The sequence below is a fragment of the Ranitomeya variabilis genome, chromosome 5 (assembly GCF_051348905.1).
Source record: "Ranitomeya variabilis isolate aRanVar5 chromosome 5, aRanVar5.hap1, whole genome shotgun sequence".
Classification (NCBI taxonomy): domain Eukaryota; kingdom Metazoa; phylum Chordata; class Amphibia; order Anura; family Dendrobatidae; genus Ranitomeya; species Ranitomeya variabilis.
In genome coordinates, this window is record NC_135236.1 from 506,075,968 (window position 1) to 506,100,698 (window position 24,731).

At 45.8% G+C, this 24,731-nt stretch overlaps 1 protein-coding gene across 6 annotated transcripts in view; it reads right to left on the reverse strand.

The window, feature by feature from the left end:
- UIMC1 (ubiquitin interaction motif containing 1) overlaps positions 1–17,922 on the reverse strand; it is a 150,994-nt gene extending 133,072 nt beyond the window's left edge. For 3 of the 6 annotated variants that reach the window (XM_077265723.1, XM_077265721.1, XM_077265725.1), the window contains exons 1-2: positions 17,461–17,572; positions 14,599–14,769 (exon numbers count right to left, since the gene is read on the reverse strand). In XM_077265723.1, coding sequence (XP_077121838.1) covers positions 14,599–14,769; positions 17,461–17,520 — 231 coding nt within the window. In that variant the 5' untranslated portion in view covers positions 17,521–17,572. Of the gene's footprint in view, positions 1–14,598; positions 14,770–17,460; positions 17,573–17,769 lie in introns of those variants that run through there. The other 3 variants (XM_077265724.1, XM_077265722.1, XR_013215813.1) reach the window with 2 other exon arrangements.
- Positions 17,923–24,731: the final 6,809 nt, after the last annotated feature.

Genomic DNA, 24,731 nt, shown 5'->3' on the forward strand with positions numbered 1-24,731 from the left:
GAATAAGAAATTTAATAATTGCTCTTGCAGTCATTAAAATGCAAACAGGGCTTGCCGAGTACACGCGTTTTCTCCCCAGAAGCTCCCAAGTGCTCCTTTAGCACGTTTCATATGCTTAGCAGTTTCCCTACTCTCGTTCATCAACCCAAATCCTACAGGAATCGAGCTATAAATGGCAAAGCTTTCAGATTCTGCAGATCTTAATCATCTGTGTCGATGGAAAAGCAATAGCTGCTTAAAGCGATACACATGGCTAAGCAGACAGGGCCGGGCTTCTACACGTGGATGGAGTAGGAATCATTGCTAGGCGGAGCAGACCAACCGCTGAATGTGAGGATGACACAGGAGAAATCCGCCATTCTTCCCATATCCGCTAGCAAACCCCCAGACCAGCCACCATGTTACAGACTATGGTCAAGAGAAACATTTCTAATCTAGAATTATTCCTTCATACCTAGAGGTAGTAAAGTCTGATATCGACTGGTACTGTCACCTACAGCTGATCGGCGTCAACCAACGTCACAGGATGCCGCCTCAAGAGGAGCTAATTCTACTTCTAATACCCTTTAATCATAACTCTAGAAATATTTTGTTAAAGGGAATCTGTCCCCAGTTATTTGCTATGTAATCTGAAAGGTAGGGGCAGAGACCTTGATTCCAGCGGTGTGTCCCATACAGGTCTGCACAATGTCATTTTGATACAATTCACCGTTTTTCTCTGCTGAAAATCTAGCAGTGCTCAAAGGCGGAGCCGAGTATAATCCCACCTACATCACTAATTAGCAGCTTTCTGGGTACACTGTACATTGACAAAAAGCTGACAAGCAGTGGCTGGGACAGGGTTATATAGAGCTAGAGGAATAAAACACCAAGCCCTGAAGTATAATCTATAAAACACTGATTTTATTAAAACTACATGAAGCCTGATAAGTGACGCATCCCTGGAGTCAGGCTCTCTGTACCGACAGCATGCTGCATAGCAAAAAACTGATCATGGATTCCCTTTAAAACTCTGTGCTGTGCCAGTCCTCTGCTATTCCTCAGAGAAATGTATCAATTAATTAATACTTGAGTGTTATCAGTTGAGTGTGGTTCCCTACACTGTCAGCATGACAGGTAATCCCCCTTTGACAAGGCAAAAGGTAAAGCCCAATTTTAAAATTGTTGATAAATATCTAGGAATAACAGAAACAAAGAGCTATAAGAAAAGATGATGCAGCATTGTATAACAACGTTTTGGGTTATCTACCCTTCATCAAGTTTAGGAAAGTCTCCCAGTGTAGCTTTATGGCTTGTGTATAGTGGTTCAAGGTCCGGAGCGTTATTCTCCAAAGGCAAAAAGGTGCGGGCAGGTCCAGTTAGCCTGGAGGTGGCAGAAAATGCCGTGCTCATGTGCCAACATCTTGGGTGCGGAAAACCATTTTGGCCACATACCAAAAGGGAATCAGAGATGAGATTTTTTGCCACCTAATCTAAGGGCAGCATAATGAAGAGACAGAGACCCCGATTCCAGGGATGTGTCACTAACAGCTTTTTACAGTTGTTTTGATAATCTCCTGGAAAGGTCAGAGAGGCCCAGCGCCTGCGCACTGCAGGACTTTGGAGCTGTGCTGCTCAGCTCTACGCAGTATTTACATCTGGCCACCAGCAAAACTAATATGTCATCTACGATAAGTCTCCAATATTATATTATTTAATAAAGAAAAAGACACTTGAACGAAATAATATAAAAACCATAGTGTTGCTTTACTAGGAACAAATCTAAAAAGTGCAAGAACAGAAGCAGATCTTCCTTATGAGAGGTAAATACTGCTACACTTACAAGTAAGTGATAATCAAATTATTTCACGTTTTGTTTTGTTTTTTCCCCACATATTATCAGCTTTCCATGAAGTTAATTAAGCATTAAACCTCCTTGCTAACAGATAGGGATGTGATAGAATGACAATTTACTGTAATTTTTGCTATATTAAAAGTGTAGTCTAACACTTTTCATTTTCAACGCAAAAACAAAGGCGTTAAACATTCTCATTGATAATTTTGAAAGGCACTTAAATCCTTCTGGAGAAGTCAGATGAAAGACGACATAGTAAGGATGTAATACAAATGTATTAAGATGAACATCTGCTCAACTATGCAAGATACAAATGCTGCAAATTAACTGGGATATTTCTTAGTGCAGTTTACTTTGAAGCACAAATCAGTTGTGAGTAATGCTATAGGACTCCAGAAGGTAACGCAGAAGCTCACAATCCTTTTGCTAAAGTGGGACTTGGCTCAGAACTTCTCTTAAAGCACCACTCCAGTGGTTTTTGTGCTTTTTTTTAATGCAGAGCTGGAGTGGTGCCACTAATTTACCGTAAGTTCCCTGCCCCAGTACTATACTTGCCAGGCTCCATCTTCTTCTGTTATCAGCACTGCTCCGGTCATCTTCTGCAGTTTGTGACTTGCCAGACCGCTCCTGTGCTTGCTGGGCAATCCGGAAGACACAACTCTATGTAAGTCTAGAACGAGGCTCTCAGACTTTCATTGACAACTTGTGACCATTATCTCTGACTTCTGGTCAGTCAGGAGTTGCAGTCACAAGATGGCGAATCAGGACCTGAGTGGCACCGGGAAGAGCTGAAGTCGGAGACTGGTGAGCATAATACTAGGGTCAGGGAATTTACATTAGTGACACCCCTCCAGCTTGGAAATAAAATTAAAAAACACGCTGGAGTGGTGCTTTAAAGAGACCCTGTCATTTTGCATAACTCTTCAGATTAATGAGCACTAACAACATTTCTATTTATATGACTTGTATTCATCATTTGTTCACTGCTTTGCTCTCTGCAGATTCTCTCTAATTGTCAGAGAGGGTGGAGTGTAGATACAATCAAGTGTCCCATAAACAGTCCACATAGAAAGAGGAGATGCTGCTCTCCCATCTCTCTGTAGCACACCCACAGAAGCAGCAGTACCATGGAGGACCCTAAACAACAGTACTGAGAAGTGTAGCTGTGAGTCTAGCATTGGAGTGAGAAAACACCTAGTAAGCAGCAGCACCAACCCTGAGTGTTTGCCACTCCTTTATTCCACCCCTTTCTATAGAAATCTATAGGCAGTATGCAATCCTAACCCTCAAGGTGTTAAATGTTTTTCTCATCAGTCTAGACCAGTGTTTCCCAAACTCCAGTCCTCACGGGTCATGTTTTCAGGATTTCCTTAGTATTGCTCAAGTAGTGGAAGTATCAAGGCATCAGGAATTGTCTCACCTGTGCAACACTATGGAAATCCCCCTGGGGTCCGTGAGGACTGGAGTTTGGGAAACACTGGTCTAGACTGATTGCAACAGGCTTTGAAAACTAAGAAGATGGATAAGTAAAGTAAGAAGCATTTTTCTCTATTAATACATATTGAAAAGCTATATATATATATATATATATACACGAACGTACTATCAATTAGCCCTCAAAAAGCCCTCTCTTGACCTATCCTCCGTGTCTAGCTATCGCCCTATATCACTTCTCCCCTATGGCTCAAAACTACTGGAACAACACGTCCATCTTGAACTGTCCGCCCACCTTCTTGCTCCCTCTTCGACCGCTTACAATCTGGCTTCCGGTCACACCACTCCACTGAAACTGCTCTAACTAAGGTCACCAATGACCCATTAACCGCCATGGCCAAGCAACACTACTCTGTCCTCCTCCTCCTGGACCTGTCCTCTGCCTTTGACACAGTGGACCATTCCCTACTATTACAGACCCTCATCTCTCGGCATCACAGACTTGGCCCTATCCTAGATCTCTTCATACCCAACAGACCGGACATTCAGTGTCTCCCACTCACACATCACCTCCTCACCTCGCCCCCTATCTGTCGGAGTCCTGCAAGGTTCAGTCCTAGGGCCCCTGCTCTTCTCCATTTACACCTCTGGCCTGGGACAGCTCATAGAATCTCACAGTTTTCAGTATCACCTCTATGCTGATGACACACAGATTTATATCTCAGGACCAGATATCACCAGCCTCCTAACCAGAATCCCTCAATGTCTGTCCGCTATTTCATCCTTCTTCTCTGCTAGATTTCTGAAACTTAACATGGACAAAACAGAATTCATCATCTTTCCCCATCTCACGCAACCCACCCAACAGACCTATCCATTACAGTAAACGGCTGCCCATCTCCCCAGTCCCACAAGTTTGCTGCCTCGGGGTAATCCTTGACGCTGATCTCTCCTTCAAACCACATATCCAAGCCCTTTCCACTTCCTGCCGCCTTCAACTCAAATATTTCACGGATCCGTATATTCATCAACCAAGAATCTGCAAAAACCCTAGTCCATGCCCTCATCATCTCTCGCCTTGACTACTGAAACCTCCTGCTATGTGGCCTCCCCTCATACACTCTCGCACCCCTCCAATTTATTCTAAACTCTGCTGCCCGACTAATCCACCTATCCCCCCCTGCTATTCCCCAGCCTCTCCCCTGTCAATCCCTGCACTGGCTTCCTATTACCCAAAGACTCCAGTACAAAACCATAACCATGACGTACAAAGCCATCCCCAACCTGTCTCCTCCATACATCTGTGACCTCGTCTCCCGGTACTTACCTACACGCAACCTCCGATCCTCACAAGATCTCCTTCTCTACTCCCCTCTTATCTCCTCTTCCCACAATCGCATACAAGATTTCTCCTGCACATCACCCCTACTCTGGAACTCTCTATCCCAACATAGACTCTAGCCTTCCATCAAAAAGAACCTGAACACCTACCTCTTCCGACAAGCCTACAACCTGCAGTAACCACTGATCAACCAAACCGCTGCACGACCAGCTCTATCCTCACCTACTGTATCCTCACCCATCCCTTGAAGATTGTGAGCCCACGTGGGCAGGGTCCTCTCTCCTCCTATACCAGTCGTGACTTGTATTGATTAAGATTACTTTACTCGTTTTTATTATGTATACCCCTCCTCACAGTGCCATGGAATAAATGGCGCTATAATAATAATCATTAAGTAAAGCAAAGTTTGCTGAAAGGACAGTGAACACTTTGAAGGGTTCTCTCATAAAGACAGCTTGTATCCCTATGTCCTGTTAGATCATCAAGATATCCTTTTAGGACAGAGTGCTGACACATTATAGAATGCTGTAGATAAGCCTCTAATGGCGGTGGCCGCAGCTTATATGCGAAAAATGAGGTGACAGATTCCCTTTAATAAGACCTGTGAGCAAAAGTGTGGAAACTGCACGCTGCTGTGTCCGCTGAATTATTTGCTGCATCACCTGCCTTGCACTATGACCACCACCATCACATTTAACCCCTTTACCCCCAAGGGTGGTTTGCAGGTTAATGACCGGGCCAATTTTTACAATTCTGACCACTGTCCCTTTATGAGGTTATAACTCTGGAACGCTTCAACGGATCCCGGTGATTCTGACATTGTTTTCTCGTGACATATTGTACTTCATGTTCGGGGTAAAATTTCTTTGATATTACCTGCGTTTATTTGTGAAAAAATGGAAATTTGGCGAAAATTTTGAAAATTTCTCAATTTTCCAACTTTGAATTTTTATACAATTAAATCACAGAGATATGTCACACAAAATACTTAATAAGTAACATTTCCCACATGTCTACTTTACATCAGCACAATTTTGGAACCAAATTTTTTTTTGTTAGTTAGTTATAAGGGTTAAAAGTTGAACAGCAATTTCTCATTTTTACAACACCATTTTTTTTTTTAGGGACCACATCTCATCTGAAGTCATTTTGAGGGGTCTATATGATAGAAAATAACCAAGTGTAACACCATTCTAAAAACGGCACCCCTCAAGGTGCTCAAAACCACATTCAAGAAGTTTATTAACCCTTCAGGTGTTTCACAGGAATTTTTGGAATGTTTAAATAAAAATGAACATTTAACTTTTTTTCACAAAAAATTTAATTCAGCTCCAATTTGTTTTATTTTACCAAGGGTAACAGGAGAAAATGGACCCCAAAAGTTGTTGTACAATTTGTCCCGAGTACGCCGATACCCCATATGTGGGGGTAAACCACTGTTTGGGCGCATGGTAGAGCTCGGAAGCGAAGGAGCGCCATTTGACTTTTCAATGCAAAATTGACTGGAATTGAGATGGGACGCCATGTTGCGTTTGGAGAGCCCCTGATGTGCCTAAACATTTAAACCCCCCACAAGTGACACCATTTTGGAAAGTAGACCCCCTAAGGAACTCATCTAGATGTGTTGTGAGAGCTTTGAACCCCCAAGTGTTTCACTACAGTTCATAACACAGAGCCGTGAAAATAAAAATTATTTTTTTTTCCAGAAAAATTATTATTTTTTAGCCCCTAGTTTTGTATTTTTCCAAGGGTAACAGTTAAAATTAGACCCCAAAAGTTGTTGTCCAATTTGTCCTGAGTACGCTGATACCCCATATGTGGGGGGGAACCACCGTTTGAGCGCATGGCAGAGCTCGGAAGGGAAGGAGCGTCATTTGGAATGCAGACTTAGATGGATTGGTCTGCAGGCGTCACATTGTGTTTGCAGAGCCCCTAATGTACCTAAACAGTAGAAACACCCCACAAGTGACCCCATATTGGAAACTAGACCCGCCCCCCCAAGGAACTTATCTAGATGTGTTGTGAAAACTTTGAACCCCCAAGTATTTCACTACAGTTTATAACGCAGAGCCGTGTAAATACAAAATCTTTTTTTTTCCACAAAAATTATTTTTTAGCCCCCAGTTTTGTATTTTCCCAAGGGTAACAGCAGAAATTGGACCCGAAAAGTTGTTGTCCAATTTGTCCTGAGTATGGTGATACCCCATATGTATGGGTAAACCCCTGTTTGGGCGCACGGGAGAGCTCGGAAGGGAAGGAGCACTATTTTACTTTTTCAACGCAGAATTGGCTGGAATTGAGATCGGACGCCATGTCGCGTTTGGAGAGCCCCTGATGTGCCTAAACAGTGAAAACCCCCCAATTATAACTGAAACCCTAATCCAAACACATCCCTAACCCTAATCCCAAAGGTAACCCTAACCACACCCCTAACCCTGACACACCCCTAACTCTAATCCCAACCCTAATCCCAACTGTAAATGTAATCCAAACCCTAACCCTAACTTTAGCCCCAACCCTAACTATAGCCTTAACCCTAGCCCTAACCCTAACCCTAGCCCTAACCCTAAACCTAGCCCTAACCCTAATGGGAAAATGGAAATAAATACATTTTTTTAATTTTTTTATTTTTCGCTAACTAAGGGGGTGATGAAGGGGGGTTTGATTTACTTTTATAGCGGGTTTTTTAGCAAATTATTATGATTGGCAGCTGTCACACACTGAAAGACGCTTTTTATTGCAAAAAATATTTTTTGCGTTACCACATTTTGAGAGCTATAATTTTTCCATATTTTGGTCCACAGAGTCATGTGAGGTCTTGTTTTTTGCGGGACAAGTCGACGTTTTTATTTGTAACATTTTCGGGCAAGTGACATTTTTTGATCGCTTTTTATTCCGATTTTTGTGAGGCAGAATGACCAAAAACCAGCTATTCACGAATTTCTTTTGGGGGGGCGTTTATACCGTTCCGTGTTTGGTAAAATGGATAAAGCAATTTTATTCTTCGGGTCAGTACCATTACAGCGATACCTCATTTATATCATTTTTTTATGTTTTGGTGCTTTTATACGATAAAAACTATTTTATAGAAACCGGTTTTACGTACCGGTAATAGGATTTTACAGAGTCCACGACAGCACCCACAACGAGAGAGGGGATCCGCCCACCTTCCGGACAGGAACCTACAGGTTAAAAAAGGGCGGTCTCCCCTCGCCCTCCAGTTTGTGTTCCAGAGTACAAGGGATACCGCCAATGAATCAGTACATGACAATATTATCTTAAACACTACTAAATACCACCACCTCTAAAGAGTGATTTCTAAGGCACACCTTACAACAGAGTGCAGGAATAAGCAACTAAATACGGGGGGGAATGTATGGGTGCTGTCGTGGACTCTGTAAAATCCTATTACCGGTACGTAAAAACCGGTTTTCCTATCGCCACGACAGCACCCACAACGAGAGACTTTCAAAGACTATTAACTGGGAGGGACCACAGCACTAAGTACTGAACGGCCAAACTGTAAGCTGGAATTAGCAGATAGATCAAGGCGATAGTGTTTATAAAAGGTGGAAGGTGATGACCAAATTGCCGCCTTACATATCATTTCAATGGGGACATCTGCCTTCTCTGCCCAGGATGATGCCATGGCCCGAGTGGAGTGCGCCCTGATGCCTTCGGGTGGTGTTACTCCCCTGGCAGAGTAGGCAAGACATATCGCCTCTCTAATCCACCTAGCGATAGAGCTCTTCGTGACACTGGAACCTTTTTTCCGATTCTGGAAAGAAATAAACAGAGCCCTACTCTGTCTCCAGCTTTGTGTCCTATCCAGGTATTCTAATATTGTCCTCTTTACGTCTAGGGTATGATATTTTTTCTCCTCATCTGAACCCGGATTTTCATAGAAAGATGGTAAATAAATCTCCTGACTTCTATGAAATTTAGTTGCCACTTTTGGCAAGTATGCAGGATCAGGTTTTAAGACAATCTTATCTTGGAGAATTATCAAGTAAGGAGGATCTACTGACAAAGCATGTATATCACTGACCCTCCTGGCAGATGTTAACGCTAAGAGTAGGGCTGTTTTCAATGTTAGATTTTTAATCGAAATAGATTCTAATGGTTCAAAGGGGGGTTCAGTCAACGCCTCAAGCACCAAGTTGAGGTCCCAAGGAGGTACCCTGGCAATATGGATTGGGTTAGAACGCTGACATGCCTTAATAAATCTAGCAACCCATCTATTACCAGCTATGTCACTGTTGTACAGAGCTCCTAAGGCTGATACATGAACCCTTAGAGTGTTGACCGCTAGACCCAACTCCCAGCCCTTCTGAAGAAATTCTAAAATGGCTGAGATCGGAGCATTATCTCCCAATGGTTTCTGGTAAAACATAAGGAATCTTTTCCAAATTTTTGAATAAATTTTTGTTGTAACCTCCTTCCTGCTTTTCAATAAGGTAGTTACTAAAGCCTCGGAGAACCCCCTCTCCTTCAGAAGCTCCCTCTCAAGTTCCACGCTGTTAAGTGAAGAGTCTCCAAATCTGGATGACGAAATGGACCTTGAGAGAGGAGATCCGGAACCACTGGTAACACCCAGGGATCGGTGACAGACATTGCTTTGAGGAGAGAAAACCAAGGCCTCCTGGGCCAGAAGGGGGCGATTAAGATTATTTTGGCTCCTTCCTCCCGGATCTTCCTGAGAACTATCGGAATTAGACACATAGGAGGGAATGCATACGCTAGCCGGAAGTTCCAACGGACACGAAGGGAGTCTACTATGAGAGGTTGGTCTGCCCTGTGTAAGGATGCGAACCTCCTGGTCTTCTTGTTCTCCCTCGTAGCAAACAGATCTATTGTCGGTAATCCCCACAGATTGACTATCTGATTGAATATGTGCTGGTCTAGGGACCACTCTCCCTGACGAAGGGAATGGCGACTGAGGTAGTCTGCTTCTATATTGAGTTTCCCTTCTATGTGAACCGCTGTCAGAGATTGTAAGTGATCCTCGGCCAGAGACAATATCTGTGCTGCAGTGGTCATTAAGGAACGTGACCTTGTCCCTCCCTGATGATTGATGTAGGACACCACAGTCATATTGTCTGACTGTATTTGAACGTGCGAACTCTTCAGGGAAGGTAGCAGGGAAAGAAGAGCCTGGTAGACTGCGGTCAGCTCTCTTAGGTTTGAGGAGTTCTGGGACTCTAGACTTGACCAACGCCCCTGGGTTAGAATGTCTCCCATATGGGCTCCCCAACCGAACGGACTGGCATCTGTCGTGACCACGTTGTCCGGGGTGATGGTCCAGAGGACTCCTTTTGACAAATTTACTGGATTGAGCCACCATCCGAGATCGTGAAGAGTGGCAGGCGATATACTGAACTTCCTGCTTAGAGCTCCCTGAAGATCTTTCTCTGCTTGAAGCACCTCGTACTGAAGCATTCGGGTGTGAGATTGAGCCCATCTCACCGCCGATATGCATGCCGTCAAAGAACCTAGAAGAGACATTGCGTCTCTTAAACTTAAGTTTGGAGCTTTCCTTACGGCCCTGATCTTCTGAATGATCCTTTGTTTCTTTTCTTCTGGTAGGAAGGATGACTGATTTTCTGAGTCTAAGAGAACTCCTAAGAATGATTGATGTCTTGTGGGTTCTAGTCTTGACTTTTTCCAGTTGATTATCCACCCGAGACCCTGTAGGGATGATATTATGGCATTTACCCTAGATGTACACTGAGCGATAGAATTTCCAATTATTAAAAAATCGTCTAGATAGGGCACCACCAGGGTTTCTCTTTCCCTGACATGGGCCATTGCTTCTGACACAACCTTTGTAAAAATTCTAGGAGCCATGGATAGGCCAAAGGGCATTGCTAAGAACTGGAAATGCTTAATCTGATGGTTTACGCATACAGCCATCCTGAGGAATTGCCGATGATCCCGGTGAACTGGAAGATGGTAATACGCATCTTTTAGATCCAACACTGACATGTAGCACCTAGGAAACAAAAGCTTAGTTGTTGATCTGATGGATTCCATCTTAAAGGCGCGGTACTGAAGATATTCATTTAATCTGTGTAAATTTATAATAGTCCTAAAGGACCCATCAGGCTTAGAGATTAAGAACAGCGGAGAATAAAAGCCAGTCTTCTCCTGATCTCTTGGTACTTCTTCAATAACTCGCTTTGTCAGTAATTGTTGAATCTCTAACTCTAAGGCCTGTTGTTGGGCCGGAGTATCCAGTGATGTTACAATAAAACGATTTGGGGGAGTTTCCAAAAATTCTAATTTTAAACCTGCCCCGACTACCCCCATTATCCAGGTACTGGATGTTATCTTCTGCCATTCTGCTGAGAAGAACTTTAATCTTCCACCTACTGGCAGACCTGCTTTATCTGCGTCTCCGTCTTGAGAAAGATGAAGGGTTTTTATAGTATCCACCTTTCTTTTTCTGATCCGACGACTCCCAGTCGCGATTATATCCCTGCTGGTCTGACTGGAACTTCCTGAAGGGCATGCGTCTCCGGAAGGCGTTCCTAAAAGTGGGATTAAATGCTTTAGGAAATCCCTTCTTTCTATCTTCTGCCTTTGCAAGTATGTCATCCAGCACCGGGCCGAACAGGTACTCACCCCTACACGGAATAGAGCACAACTTGGCTTTTGCCTGGGCATCTCCCTTCCAAGTCTTTAGCCAAAGCGCCCGTCGGGCTGCGTTTGAGAGCCCCGCCGATCTTGCAGCTAATTTCAGGGAGTCAATTGAGGCATCTGCCAGATAAGCCGCTCCTTCTCTGACCTGAGACAGGGAATTTAGTAACTTATCCCTAGGTGTTTTGGCTTTAAGCTGTTCTTCCAGCTGCGTCACCCAGACCATGATTGACCTTGCCGTACAGGTGCCTGCGATTGCAGGTTTAAAGGCTCCCGATGATGCTTCCCACACTTTCTTAAGGAGCATGTCAGCCTTTCTGTCTGAGGGATCCTTAAGGAGTCCTACATCCTCTAATGGTAGTGAGGCAGTTTTTGAAGTAGAGGCTACTGCCACATCCACTTTCGGGATCTTCACCCACTGAGATAAGGTGTCATCCTCAAAGGGGTATCTTCTTTTTGCGGCCGAAGGTAAGAACCCCTTATCCAGTTTGTCCCATTCTCGTCTGACCAGATCTTTAATGGTCTCAACTACGGGAAAAGCTCTACGATTCCTCTGGTTCAGTCCTGCAAACATGATTTTCTGGGTGGTTTTTGGCTCTTTGCTCTCTGCCACCCCCATCGTTGTACGGACTGCTTTAATTATAGTGTCCATATTTTCCATGGAGAAACAAGGCCTTCCTTCCTCATCCGAGGAGGCCGATGATGAAGTGTCCGAGCACTCGCCCTCTTGCAATGAAGGGCTGGAATCGGATATCACCTCCATGCTACTTTTCTCATGCCGCTTGGTTTTAAGGGATGATTTTATTTCCTCCCTAATTACTTCCCTTAAATCTGATACACGAAGGGGAGCTTCTTCCTCTAACGTGCGGCATATACACAACTGACATAACTTTTTTAGATAGGTGTCAGGTAGTGGCTCCATGCATAACGCACACTGCTTATGTTTAGACTTTGAGGTCTTTTTTCCCTATAAGAAAACATAGTACAGGGGACAATCTGTATCAGTCAATGGTTCAAATAAAAAACTCACCACTGCTGATGAAACAATAAAGTACCGGTTTTTGAGGGGGTGAGGTACGACGTGACGTGCCAGGGTCCTGCTGCCCGTGTGCCACATCTCCAGTGTGCGATCTGCTGCTGCTCCTCTGCTCACCTAACGGTCGGTGTTCGGCGTCTCCTGTAGAAGACATGCTGCCGCACACTACTCACCAAGCGCTGCCTTCTTTTCAAAGGTCCCGCGCTCTTCCTCCCGGCCTCCTCCGGAAGTCGTTCCTCTACTTCCGGGTCATAAGCGCCGACATCTCTCTAGCGTCCTGCGCGCGTGGTCGACCCGGGGCGGCGCGCCTTCCCCCGGGAACGCCACCACGACCGCTCAGCTATTCTCCACCGAGCCGGTCCTTGCCAGACGAGGGGGGAGGCTGAAAACAGAACCTCCCCCGACGCTGCTTCCAGGCCCCCGACTCTGCCGTTCTCACCCGGACACCGCACAGAGGCTTGGCGGACCTGGGTAAGCTAAACTGTAGGCTCCCGCCGTCCGGACAGGAACCCAAACTGGAGGGCGAGGGGAGACCGCCCTTTTTTAACCTGTAGGTTCCTGTCCGGAAGGTGGGCGGATCCCCTCTCTCGTTGTGGGTGCTGTCGTGGCGATAGGAAAAAAATAATTATTTTTGCATCGCTTTATTCTGAGGACTATAACTTTTTTATTTGTTTTATTTCTTTGATGACACTGTATGGCGGCTCGTTTTTTGCGGGACAAGTTGACGTTTTCAGCGGTACCATGGTTATTTATATCCGTCTTTTTGATCGCGTGTTATTCCACTTTTTATTTGGCGGTATGATAATAAAGCGTTGTTTTTTGCCTTTTTTTTTTTTTTTTTTTTAACGGTGTTCACTGAGGGGGTTAACCAGTGGGACAGTTTTATAGGTCGGGTCGCTACGGATGCGGCGATACTAAATATGTGTACTTTTATTGTTTTGGTTTTTTTTTATTTAGATAATGAAATGTATTTATGGGAACGATTTTTATTTTTATTTTGCATTTTGGGGGGGAATTTTTTTTTTTTTTTTTTTTACACATGTGAACATTTTTTTTTTTTTTTTTACACTATAACATTGCCCCAGGGGGGGGGGGGCATGATGTTATAGTGTAAGATCGCCGATCTGACACTTTGCTGTGCACTGTGTCAGATCGGCGATCTGATGTGCACAGCTCCTGGAGGCTTCCCGGCGCCTGTTCTGAGCAGGCGCAGTGAAGCCACCTCCCTGCAGGACCCGGATGCCGCGGCCATCTTGGATCCGGGCCTGCTGCAGGGAGGAGGAGGTAAGAGACCCTCGGAGCAACGCGATTACATCGCGTTGCTCCGGGGGTCTCAGGGAAGCACGCAGGGAGTCCCCTCCCTGCGCGATGCTTCCCTATACCGCCGGAACACTGCGATCATGTTTGATCGCAGTGTGACGGGGGTTAATGTGCCGGGGGCGGTCTGTGACCGCTCCTGGCACATAGTGCCGGGGGCGGTCCGTGACCGCTCCTGGCACATAGTGCCGGATGTCAGCTGCGATAGTCAGCTGACACCCGGCCGCGCTCCCCCCTTGAACGCGGCCGATCACGCTGGACGTACTATCCCGTCGGTGGTCATACGGGCCCACCCCACCTCGACGGGATAGTACGTCCGATGTCAGAAAGGGGTTAACACCATAACTGCCCTGGGACCTAGCTCTACCCGTGGAGAGCTGCACCGCAGCGTCGGCCATCCATTGCCGAACACCACGGGTGGCATCACGAACAATCCCCCCATAAACTTTATTCCCCTTTAATTTCACTGATTTTTATAGGACGCCCAGGGCTATGGACCGGGTCACTGCTGCCGTGACCACCTCCTTAAGAACCGTCGGACACGGCCCGAGTACCCCACAGCCCTAGCGGACCCTAGTGGGCAGTGACCACTTTAAAGGGTTCTCTCATAAAGACAGCTTGAATCCCTATGTCCTGTTAGATCATCAAGATATCCTTTTCTGACAGAGTGCAGCTCCAGCTCAGTCAGCTTCCAGCTATTCCTTGTCAAAGAAAAAAAATGCTGCAGATTTTCAAAACCACTGCATGATCATTCTGTTGCGGAAATGTCAATTTTTACCATGGATTTCACCCTTCTAATGTACAGGGATGCAAAATGCCAGTGAATCTCCAGCAAATTCTGATTTCTTGGATTTTACAACTCTAATATTGATGACTTATCCTAACGACTGGTCATCATTATCAAAGCGGTAGAGCAACCCTTTAAGTCCGCTTTAACACAACACTATTTATTAACTGTGCTCCATGATCTATTCTACTGCCAGAATCCATACATACCATATCATCACTATCAGAGATCACAATAGACGTATCCTCATTCTTCGTCCTATTTTCAGGACCATTATCGACAGGGGCTTTGAAAGCAGATTCCGCATCATCTATCACATATTGGCTGCAAGTTCCTTCAGAGAATCGAGTTTTTTTGCGATGGTACATACTCATCAACACCTGTAGATTATAAAGGAGCACAAAAACAATGAGAAAAAAAGTTACGCAGTGGGAGAAGCAGACTTTAGAAAAGAGTTCAGATCAGAATACAAATAAATTCCCAAGCTGTAAACATATTAATTATATATTATGAATATGTTCAGAGAAGTCTACATAACAGCTGAAAAGCCAAAAAAAAAAAAAAAAACACAATGAAAGCAGGCACAAACACATTGTTAAAAAAAATAAAAAGTTTTACCCACTGGCAAAATCCGAACTTCATGAGGCAGTTAACTTATGACACTCCAAGTGTCACCTTGACTCTTCACATATATTTTTACAGTCATCAGTACAAAGCAGCTTGAAAAATGACACTTTATAAAGTATTAATGGAAGATATTAAACTGGGGGAGATTTAATAGGCCACTTGCACCAGTTTTCTTCCAGGAAAAAAAGCGGAACAAAATTTAAAACATCACCGCGGTTGCCAACCACTGAGCTCAGTAGCTTGTGCCTTCTACCATTTTATTTTAGGGTGCTTGAGGGCCATGTGCCTAAAAGAAGAAAATTCCTTTAACAGGTAGGACTTGGCCAAAAGGTGAGTGTCCATGACTATATAGCAGGGCTGTGGAGTCGGTAAGCCAAACCTACGACTCCTCAATTTCCATGACACCGACTCCACCAAAATGGGCTCCGACTCAGACTCTGCAGTCCTGCCAGGGCTGTGGAGTCAGTAAGCCAAACCTACGACTCCCGACTCAATTTCCATGACACCAACTCCACCAAAATGGGCTCCAACTCCATGACTCTGACTCCACAGCCCTGCTATACAGAGCGGTCCGGTATCATGTATAACAGTCAAAAAAAAATGCAGAGAAGACCACGCTTTATCACTGCAGTAGATGAGGATGACCAAGAGCAGCAACGAAATATCCAGCACATGAGATTAGGGTTGAGCGAAACGGATCGTTCATTTTCATAAGTCGCCGACTTTTGGCAAAGTCGGCGTCTCATGAAACCCGACCCGATCCCTGTGTGGGGTCGGCCATGCGGTACGCGATCTTGGCGCCAAAGTCGCGTTTCGTATGACGCCTTTAGCGCCATTTTTTCAGCCAATGAAGGAGTGTGGGCAGAGTGATGACATAGGGGTTAGGGGCGTGCACGGCTATCATCATTTTATCGCTTGTGCGCAGTAGGGATTTGCAATGTGTAACACGAGATTTTCTGTGCTGGGACGGAGGGAAATATGGGACGGAGGGGGAGGGAGAGAGAGGGAGAGCGAGAGAAAAAAAATAAATAAAAAAATCCCCAGTGACGTGCATAGGGTTTCGTGTTCCGGCCGATCCTCGACTTTTCGCAGTAATCGTCCGATTTCGCCCGACTCGACTTTTCAAAAAGTCGGGTTTCGCAAAACATGACTCGACCCTAAAAAGGTCAAGGTCGCTCAACCCTACATGAGATGTCACCTCTGTGTCTTGGATAGCGGGCCCCACTATTGGGACAGATGCAAAAGTCAGAGATGTGACCCATAGCCATCAGAGTTTTCTGTAAAAGTACAGCCTCTTCCAAGTCTAAGCTTTCAATACTAATTATTCAAAACATCCGGTCCTTAGTAATCTCCAAGTTAGATAAATACCTCAGTTGACAAATAAACAGTCTCATTATTTGTTCACCAAAAGCTTGGCTAAAATGCAAAGCAGTGTGTGAAAAATTAAGTACACCCTTACTGCTTACGTAGAGTATAAAAAGGTAAGTAGTAGCCAAGTGCTGCTGGTTTAAGTTCCTTGATTAATTGTCAGCAAGTTTGACTAGTTTGCTGGTCTGCAGCATTCAGGAGCACAATGCCAAGGAGGATGTAACTGGGACAGCCTAAGAAGACCATTTATAAAATAATTTGGACTCCATCATTCTACAATGAGAACGATTATTCTCAAGTGGTAAACATTCAACATAGTTGGCTATCTCCACTAGTGTGCACGTTCCTGTAAGTTCTCTAGACCGTGCAATAGTCAGAGAAACGGCAAAAAAGAAAAAAAAAACTCAAGAGCTAAACCTCAGACTCTAAAGGCCTCAGCAATGTTAAAAGTTCATGACAGATGAGAAGAGAGCCGGGAGAAAGTCTCTTCTTTCTCAAAGTTTGCAAAGTTGCGTCTGAATGAACCTCAAGACTTCTGGATAAATATTCTTTGGACAGATGAAAATAAAGTATAGGCGTTTGGCAAAATGTCAAGCACGTGGTGGAGAGGTGATGACATGGACTTGTTTTGAAGCCACAGGACTCGGACACCTTGAGGTCACTGAGTCAAATGTGAGGCCACCTATCCAAAAGGTAAAGCCTGGCCGAACTGGGTCACGTAACAAAGATCCCAAGTACCCCGGCAAGTCTGCATCAGAATGGCTGTAACATGGAAAGAATCACATTATTGCCCAGTCATAGTGCAGACCTCAACCCAACTGCATTGTCCTGGTGGGGCCATAAGAGAGCGCGCACCCAGAGACCCCAAAGAATGTAAGCAGTGGGGCAAACGATGTGCGAGCGACACGATTACTTCAGGTTGTTGTTACTGAAGCGATTCCTTCAGAGGGTGTACTTAGTTTTTCACATACTGCTTTAGCATTTCAGCCTAGTTTTTTGGTGATCTTTATCTGATGCTACATTTACTTAATATTAAGATCAGGTCTGACCACAGAAATTAAAGAGGGTGTACTTACTTTTCCTCTTGCCTGTATGCACCAGCACTCCAACACTGGCACAGGCCAATGACGGCCCATCCGGGGGACACTGCTGCACTAGGGCAATGCTGTCCTGACAGCACTCGTCTCCCCCTCTCACCTGTACTTGGTACATGCTGCCTGACCACAGAAACGACCTCACTATGAGGGGATCCCAATGCTGAAGTGTGCAGAGGTATTCTGGGGCTCCGGCACTACACTACAACTCCCAGCATGCCCTCAAGAACTCATACTGTGCACGGCGGGTGAGCTGTAACATTGCTAGGAGAGTTCTGCCATGACACTCACCTATACCGCTGCCGCCGGCCTTCCGGTGCACATTACTGACAAGTACGGAACGTTGTCAGCGAGCCGAGAACCACAAGCTTCCTGCTCCCGCGCACTGCGAGGGCGCGCAGAGGGGCGGGCCAAACCAAGTGCGTCTGACAGAAAGGGGACGCCACTTACTAATGATGGTCTTACCCTATGTACAAGAACGGTCGTCAAGGTCACAGAATAGTCCACACAGTGCACTGGGCATATGGGGCTGTATATGAGCAGCATCTGGAGGCACTGGGTCTAAGCACAGCAAAGCCCATGTGCCCTAATCACAGCCTGAGGCGTCCTCCCTCCTAATGGGTAAGTAACGTTTCGGTCTCTACGCAGCCCTTCATCAGCCTAGAGTGGACTAATAACATATATTAATTATACATATGATGAAGCTCTGCGTTAGAGACCAGAACGTTACCGAATTTTGTATTACTGTAAACCATTAGGTGGGAAGGACGGTCTCTAACACAGCCCTAAATCAGACTGAAATAATAAATGATATAATAAATATTATGTATAATTAATGTATTGGCTGTGAGAGACCGAAATATTAATAATTTATTAATGTAAACCAATAGGCAGGAAGGTCTCTAAGGCTATGTGTGTACCTCGAGTATTTGCTTGTAAAAAGTTCTGCAAGGTTTCTGCATCTCTTGGCAGGAAAAACAATGCAGAAAAATCGCATGTTTGTGCCACGTTTTTGCATTCGTTTTTTCAACAATGAATGCTTTTTTTGAGCTAAAGATATTTAAAAAACAGTTTTGTGATGTAATTTCTTGGTTTAACACCACCTTTTTCATGCTGATGCAGTGTGGTATCAGGTAATGGGGCTAGGGCTTGGTGTGAGTAGCTGTCATTGACACCTAGCCCTAGGCTTAGTAATGAAAAGGTGTCAGCCCAGCACCCTCATTACCAAGCTGCTAAGTAAAGAGAAACACACACACATTGTCACCAGCCTATGTAGGAACCTTAACAGAACAAACGTACATAGGCTGTAACCAGACAGCAACTGTTACTTTTAATGAAAAAAAAATTGTAGGAAAGCCGACAGCTGAGGGTTGTTGTTAATACTCTGGGAAGGAGCCAATAGCCAATAAAGGTTTCCAGGCTATTAGCTCACAGCTGTTTATTTAGACTTAGACTTTGATTAAGGGCTTGTTTCCACATGCGAGAATCACGTCCGTGTCTCGCATGTAGAAACCAAGCTCTGGTGTCTGCACTCCGGAGCAGAGCGTGCGGCCGCATAGGAACACATGGAGCCGCACAGCTCCGCTCCTGAGTGCCGGCGCCAGAGCTTGGTTTCTACATGCGAGACACGGACGTGATTCTCGCATGTGGAAACAAGCCCATAGGGTCCCCCTATAAAATCTAATCAGCAAAGGCTAGACAGACAGCTGTGGGCTGATATTAATAGCCTAGGAAGGGGTCGTGGATATTGGCCCCTCCCAGACAAGAAAACATCAACTCTCAGCAGCCCCAGAAAAGGCGCATCTATAAAATGCACCAAATCTGGCTCTTAGCCTCGCTCTTCACACTTGCCCTGTAGCAGTGGCAAGTGGGACTCCTAATTGTGGGGTTGATGTCACCTTTTGTATTATCAGGTGACATCAAGTCCACAGGATAGTAATGGAGGGGCTATATTGTAAAAAAAACAGACACCCAGAATAAAGTCCTCTATCTAAAATAATGACAGACTCCTTTAATAATCTTAATTAAACCTAATGCACTGAAGCCAATGTCTCCTTCAACAAAAATAAAATAATAAACCACAATATTTCTCACGTGTTCGCAGAGAAAGTAATCCATAATGTCCCACAACGATCCTGATCACTTTGAGCGCAGTCACATCACTGATGTGACTGCGCTCAAAGACAGCCGTCGATTCACTGACAGGAGGTATTTGCTCCCGCAGTGTATCACTGAGCTGCCGTGAGAGAATTCACCGTTCACCAGAGTTCATCAGCTGATCAGCTCCGGTGATCTCCCTTACGGCACCAATGCTGCGTGGGAAAGTTTTCACACACCGGTGCCATGAGAGCACCGAAGCTGATGAACTCAGTGATACTCTGCGGGAGCGATTATCTCCTGTCAGTTTATCACCGGGTAGATCGGTCACATCTCCTGATGTGACTGTTCTACATGGGAGATTGCCGTGGGATACTCGGGATTACCTGGACTACGGCGGACAGGTGAGTATATGTTTATTATTTTACATTTTTTCTAGGAGACGAGGGTGTCGGGGATTTGGTGTTAGGTGAGTATAATTTTTTTTATTTTATTTGAACATGTATCTAATTTTACTTTTTTTTTTACTGTGAGCACAGACACTGACAGATGAGACTACGTCTCCCATCAGCGGCACCTGCTGTCACTTATCAGTGGGATGGGAGCAGTAGTATGATCGGCCCACGCCTGCGGGCCACAGTCACAGCTGCAGGGTCACACTGACATCTGACAGCATGATCCCGCAGCGCTCTGACAGTCTAGGGTTACCGCGGGTGACAGTCGCAGGTGCGGGGTCGCATTGACATCTGACAGCATGACCCCGCACTGCTCTGACTGGCGGTCTTACCGGCGGTAGCGTTACCGCGGGTCACAGTCACAACTGCGGGGTCATGGTGACATCTGACAGCATGACCCTGCAGCTCTCTGACCGGCGGTCTTACCTATGGTAGCGTCACCGCCGATAAGAACCTACACGCCGGTGTTTCCCATGCCTTATATAGAGAAAAGGGTCAATGCATGAAGTTGCGCACACCTGAATAGAGAAAGAAATATCAAAAATACTTTATTGACAAACACAGCACACACTAGATAAAAACATTTAACCCCTTAGTGACAGAGCCAATTTGGTACTTAATGACCGAGCCAATTTTTACAATTCTGACCAGTGTCACTTTATGAGGTTATAACTTTGGAACACTTGGATCCCTCTGAGAATGTTTTTTCGTGACATATTGTACTTCATGATAGTGGTAACATTTCTTCGATATTACTTGCCATTATTTATGAAAAAAACGGAAATATGGCGAAAATTTTTAAAATTTTGCAATTTTCAAACTTTGAATTTTTATGCCCTTAAATCAGAGATATATGTCACACAAAATAGTTAATAAATAACATTTCCCACATGTCTACTTTACATCAGCACAATTATTAGTTATAAGGGTTAAAAGTTGACCAGCGATTTCTCATTTTTACAACAAAATTTACAAAACCATTTTTTTAGGGACCATCTCACATTTAAAGTCACTTTGAGGGGTGTACATGACAGAAGATACCCAAACTTGACACTATTCTAAAAACTGCACCCCTCGAGGTGCTCAAAACCACATTAAAGAAGTTTATTAACCCTTGACGTGCTTCACAGCAGCTGAAACCATGTGGAAGAAAAAAATGAACATTTAACTTTTTGTGCAAACATTTTACTTCAGAACCAATTTTTTTATTTTCACAAGGGTAAAAAGAGAAGATGAACCACAAAATTTGTTGTGCAATTTCTCCTGAATACGTCGATACCCCATATGTGGGGGTAAACCATTGTTTGGGCGCACGGAAGGGCTTGGAAGAGAAGGAGCGCCGTTTGACTTTTTCAATGCAGAATTGGCTGGAATTGAGATCGGACGCCATGTCGCGTTTGGAGAGCCCCTGATGTACCTAAACAGTGGAGTCCCCCCACATGTGACACCATTTTGGAAAGTAGACCTCCTAAGGAACTTATCTAGATGTGTGGTGAGCACTTTGAAACCCCCAAGTGCTTCACAGAAGTTTATAACGTAGAGCCGTGAAAATAAAAAAATCACATTTTTTTTTTTACACAAAAATGATCTTTTCGCCCACAAATTCTTATTTTCACAAGGGTAACAGGAGAAATTAGACCATGAAAGTTTTTGTGCAATTTGTCCTGAGTACGCCAATACCCCATATGTGGGGGTAAACCACTGTTTGGGCGCACGGCAGAGCTTGGAAGAGAAGGAGCGCCATTTGACTTTTTCAATGCAGAATTGGCTGGAATTGAGATCGGACGCCATGTCGCGTTTGGAGAGCCCTGATGTGACTAAACAATGGAAACCCCCACAAGTGACCCCATTTTGGAAACTAAAACCATTAAGGAACTTATCTTGATGTGGGTGAGCACTTTGAACCCCCAAATGCTTCACAGAAATTTATAACGTAGAGCTGTGAAAATAAAAAAACGCATTTTTTCTACAAAAATGATCTTTTCGCCCCCAAATGTTTATTTTCACAAGGGTAACAGGAGAAATTTGACCCCCAAAGTTGTTGTGCAATTTGTCCTGAGTACGCCAATACCCCATATGTGGGGGTAAACCACAGTTTGGGCGCACGGCAGAGCTTGGAAGAGAAGGAGTTCCATTTGACATTTTCAATGCAGAATTGGCTGGAATTGAGATTGGACGCCATGTCACGTTTGGAGAGCCCCTCATGTGACTAAACAGTGAAACCCCCCCCCACAAGTGACCCCCATTTTGGAAACTAAACCCATTAAGGAACTTATCTAGATTTGTGGTGAGCACTTTGAAGCCCCAAGTGCTTCACAGAAATTTATAAGGTAGAGCCGTGAAAATAAAAAATCCTTTTTTTTTTTCCTCAAAAATGATTTTTTAGCTTGCACTTCTTATTTTCTCAAGGGTAACAGGAGAAATTGGACCCCAAAATTTGTTGCCCAGTTTGTCCTGAGTACGCTGATACCCCATATGTGGAGGGGGAACCACACATCGGGGCTCGGAAGGGAAGTAGTGACGTTTTAAAATGCAGACCTTGATGGAATGGTCTGCAGTGGTCATGTTGCATTTGCAGAGCTCCTGATGTACCTAAACAGTAGAAACCCCCCACAAGTGACCCCATTTTGGAAACTAGACCCCCCAAGGAACTTATCTAGATGTTTGGTGAGCACTTTGAAAGCCCAAATGCTTCACAGAACTCTATAATGCAGACCCGTGAAAATATAAAATCCTTTTTTTTTCCTCAAAAATTATATTTTAGCTCGCAATTTGTTATTTTCTCAAGGGTAACAGGAGAAATTGGACCACAAAATGTGTTGTCCAGTTTGTCCTGAGCACGCTGATACCCCATATGTGGAGGGGGACCACTGTTTGGGCACACATTGGTGCTCGGAAGGGACGTAGTGACGTTTTAAAATGCAGACTTTGATGGAATGGTCTACGGACGTCATGTTGCATTTGCAAAGCTCCTGGCAGGGGCGGAACTACCGGGGTCGCAGAGGTCGCGGCTGCACCAGGGCCCGGGCCCAAAAGAGGGCCCGGTGCCGCCGCGACCTCTGCGACCTCGGTAGTCCGCCGTGGGCGCAGCTTACCGGGCCGCCGCCAGGATGAATTGCAGGCTGAGCGGCCGGTCACTGTGGGGGCAGGCCGTGCGGCGTCACGTTCTTCGGCTCCTCCTCCTCCTTTTCGCGGGGCTGCCAGGCGCGCGCGCGCTGCCTGGGGGACTTCGAGCGGTGAAGCCAAGGTACGTGCAGCAGCAACATGTGGGACGTGCGACATGTGGGTGCGCCATGCTCTTCCCAGGTCCCGGGCTGCCTGGCGATGCCGATCGCCGGGCCCCCGGCCCAGGTATGTCCGGGCGGCAGGAGCCGGTGCCAACCGTGCCATTATCGTTTAGCTGGGGGGGGGGGTGCCCTGCATAGTGCTATTGGTCAGCTAGGGGGGGGGTGCCCTGCATGGTGCTATTGGTCAGGTGGGGGGCCCTGCATGGTGCTATTGGTCAGCTGGGGGGGCCCTGCATGGTGGGGGGCCCTGCATGGTGCTATTCAGCTGGGGGGGGGGCCCTGCATGGTGCCATAATGGCACCATGCAGGGCCCCCCGCCCCCCCCAGCTGAATAGCACCATGCAGGGCCCCCCACCATGCAGGGCCCCCCCCCCCAGCTGACCAATAGCACCATGCAGGGCCCCCCACCGCACCCCCCCCCCCCAGCTGACCAATAGCACCATGCAGGGCCCCCCACCCAGCTAAACAATAACACCATGCAGGGCCCCCCGCCCCCCCCAGCTGAACAATGGCACCATGCAGGGCCCCCCGCCCCCCCCGCAGCTGGACAATGGCACCATGCAGGGCCCCCCGCCCCCCCCCCCCCCCAGTTGAACAATAGCACCATGCAGGGCCCCCCGCCCCCCCCAGCTGAACAATAGCACCATGCAGGGCCCCCACCATGCAGGCCCCCCCCAGCTGAACAATGGCACCACGCAGGGCCCCCCGCAGCTGAACAATGGCACTGCCATTGTTCAGCTGCGGGGGGCCCTGCATGGTGCCATTGTTCAGCGGGGGGCGGCGGGGGGCCCTGCATGGTGCCATTGTTCAGCTGGGGGGGCGGGGGGCCCTGCATGGTGCTATTGTTTAGCTGGGGGGGTGGGGGGCCCTGCATGGTGCTATTGTTCATGTTGCACTTAAAGGGATACTACACAGGTGATCCCTGTTTCTATGAAAGGAGTAGCAAGTAAAAAACTGATCAACCGTGTAGGATCCCTTTAAATGGAACACGACGGCAAAGCAAAAGCTTGTGTGAACAGGGCCTAATTGTGGGGATCAGATCTACTGCCGCCCTGTATTTAATTTGTAATCTAGGGACAGCTGCTGATACTGGAGGGCATGGGATTGGCTTCCTTTCTCCGTTATTACTTGTGTTTTGTAGATGTTTATCTGTTCATAATATTAATATTAATTGGGATGTTCTTCCATCAGCACCCCAGGTCTTAAAGCTGAAGAGCTGCAGTCTACTCCAGTGACCCAATCACCCAATTAGGAAGACTTTGCCTCTTAGCACACAGGTAAGAAAGATGCTACTGGACTTTTTAAACTATTCACTGAATTTTCCCTCCAATAAACTTTTTTTTGTTTTCCACTGTGTGCAGTTAATTCTCTGATCTCTGTATAACTTCTGTAGGGGGCAGCAGTGGCATAATGG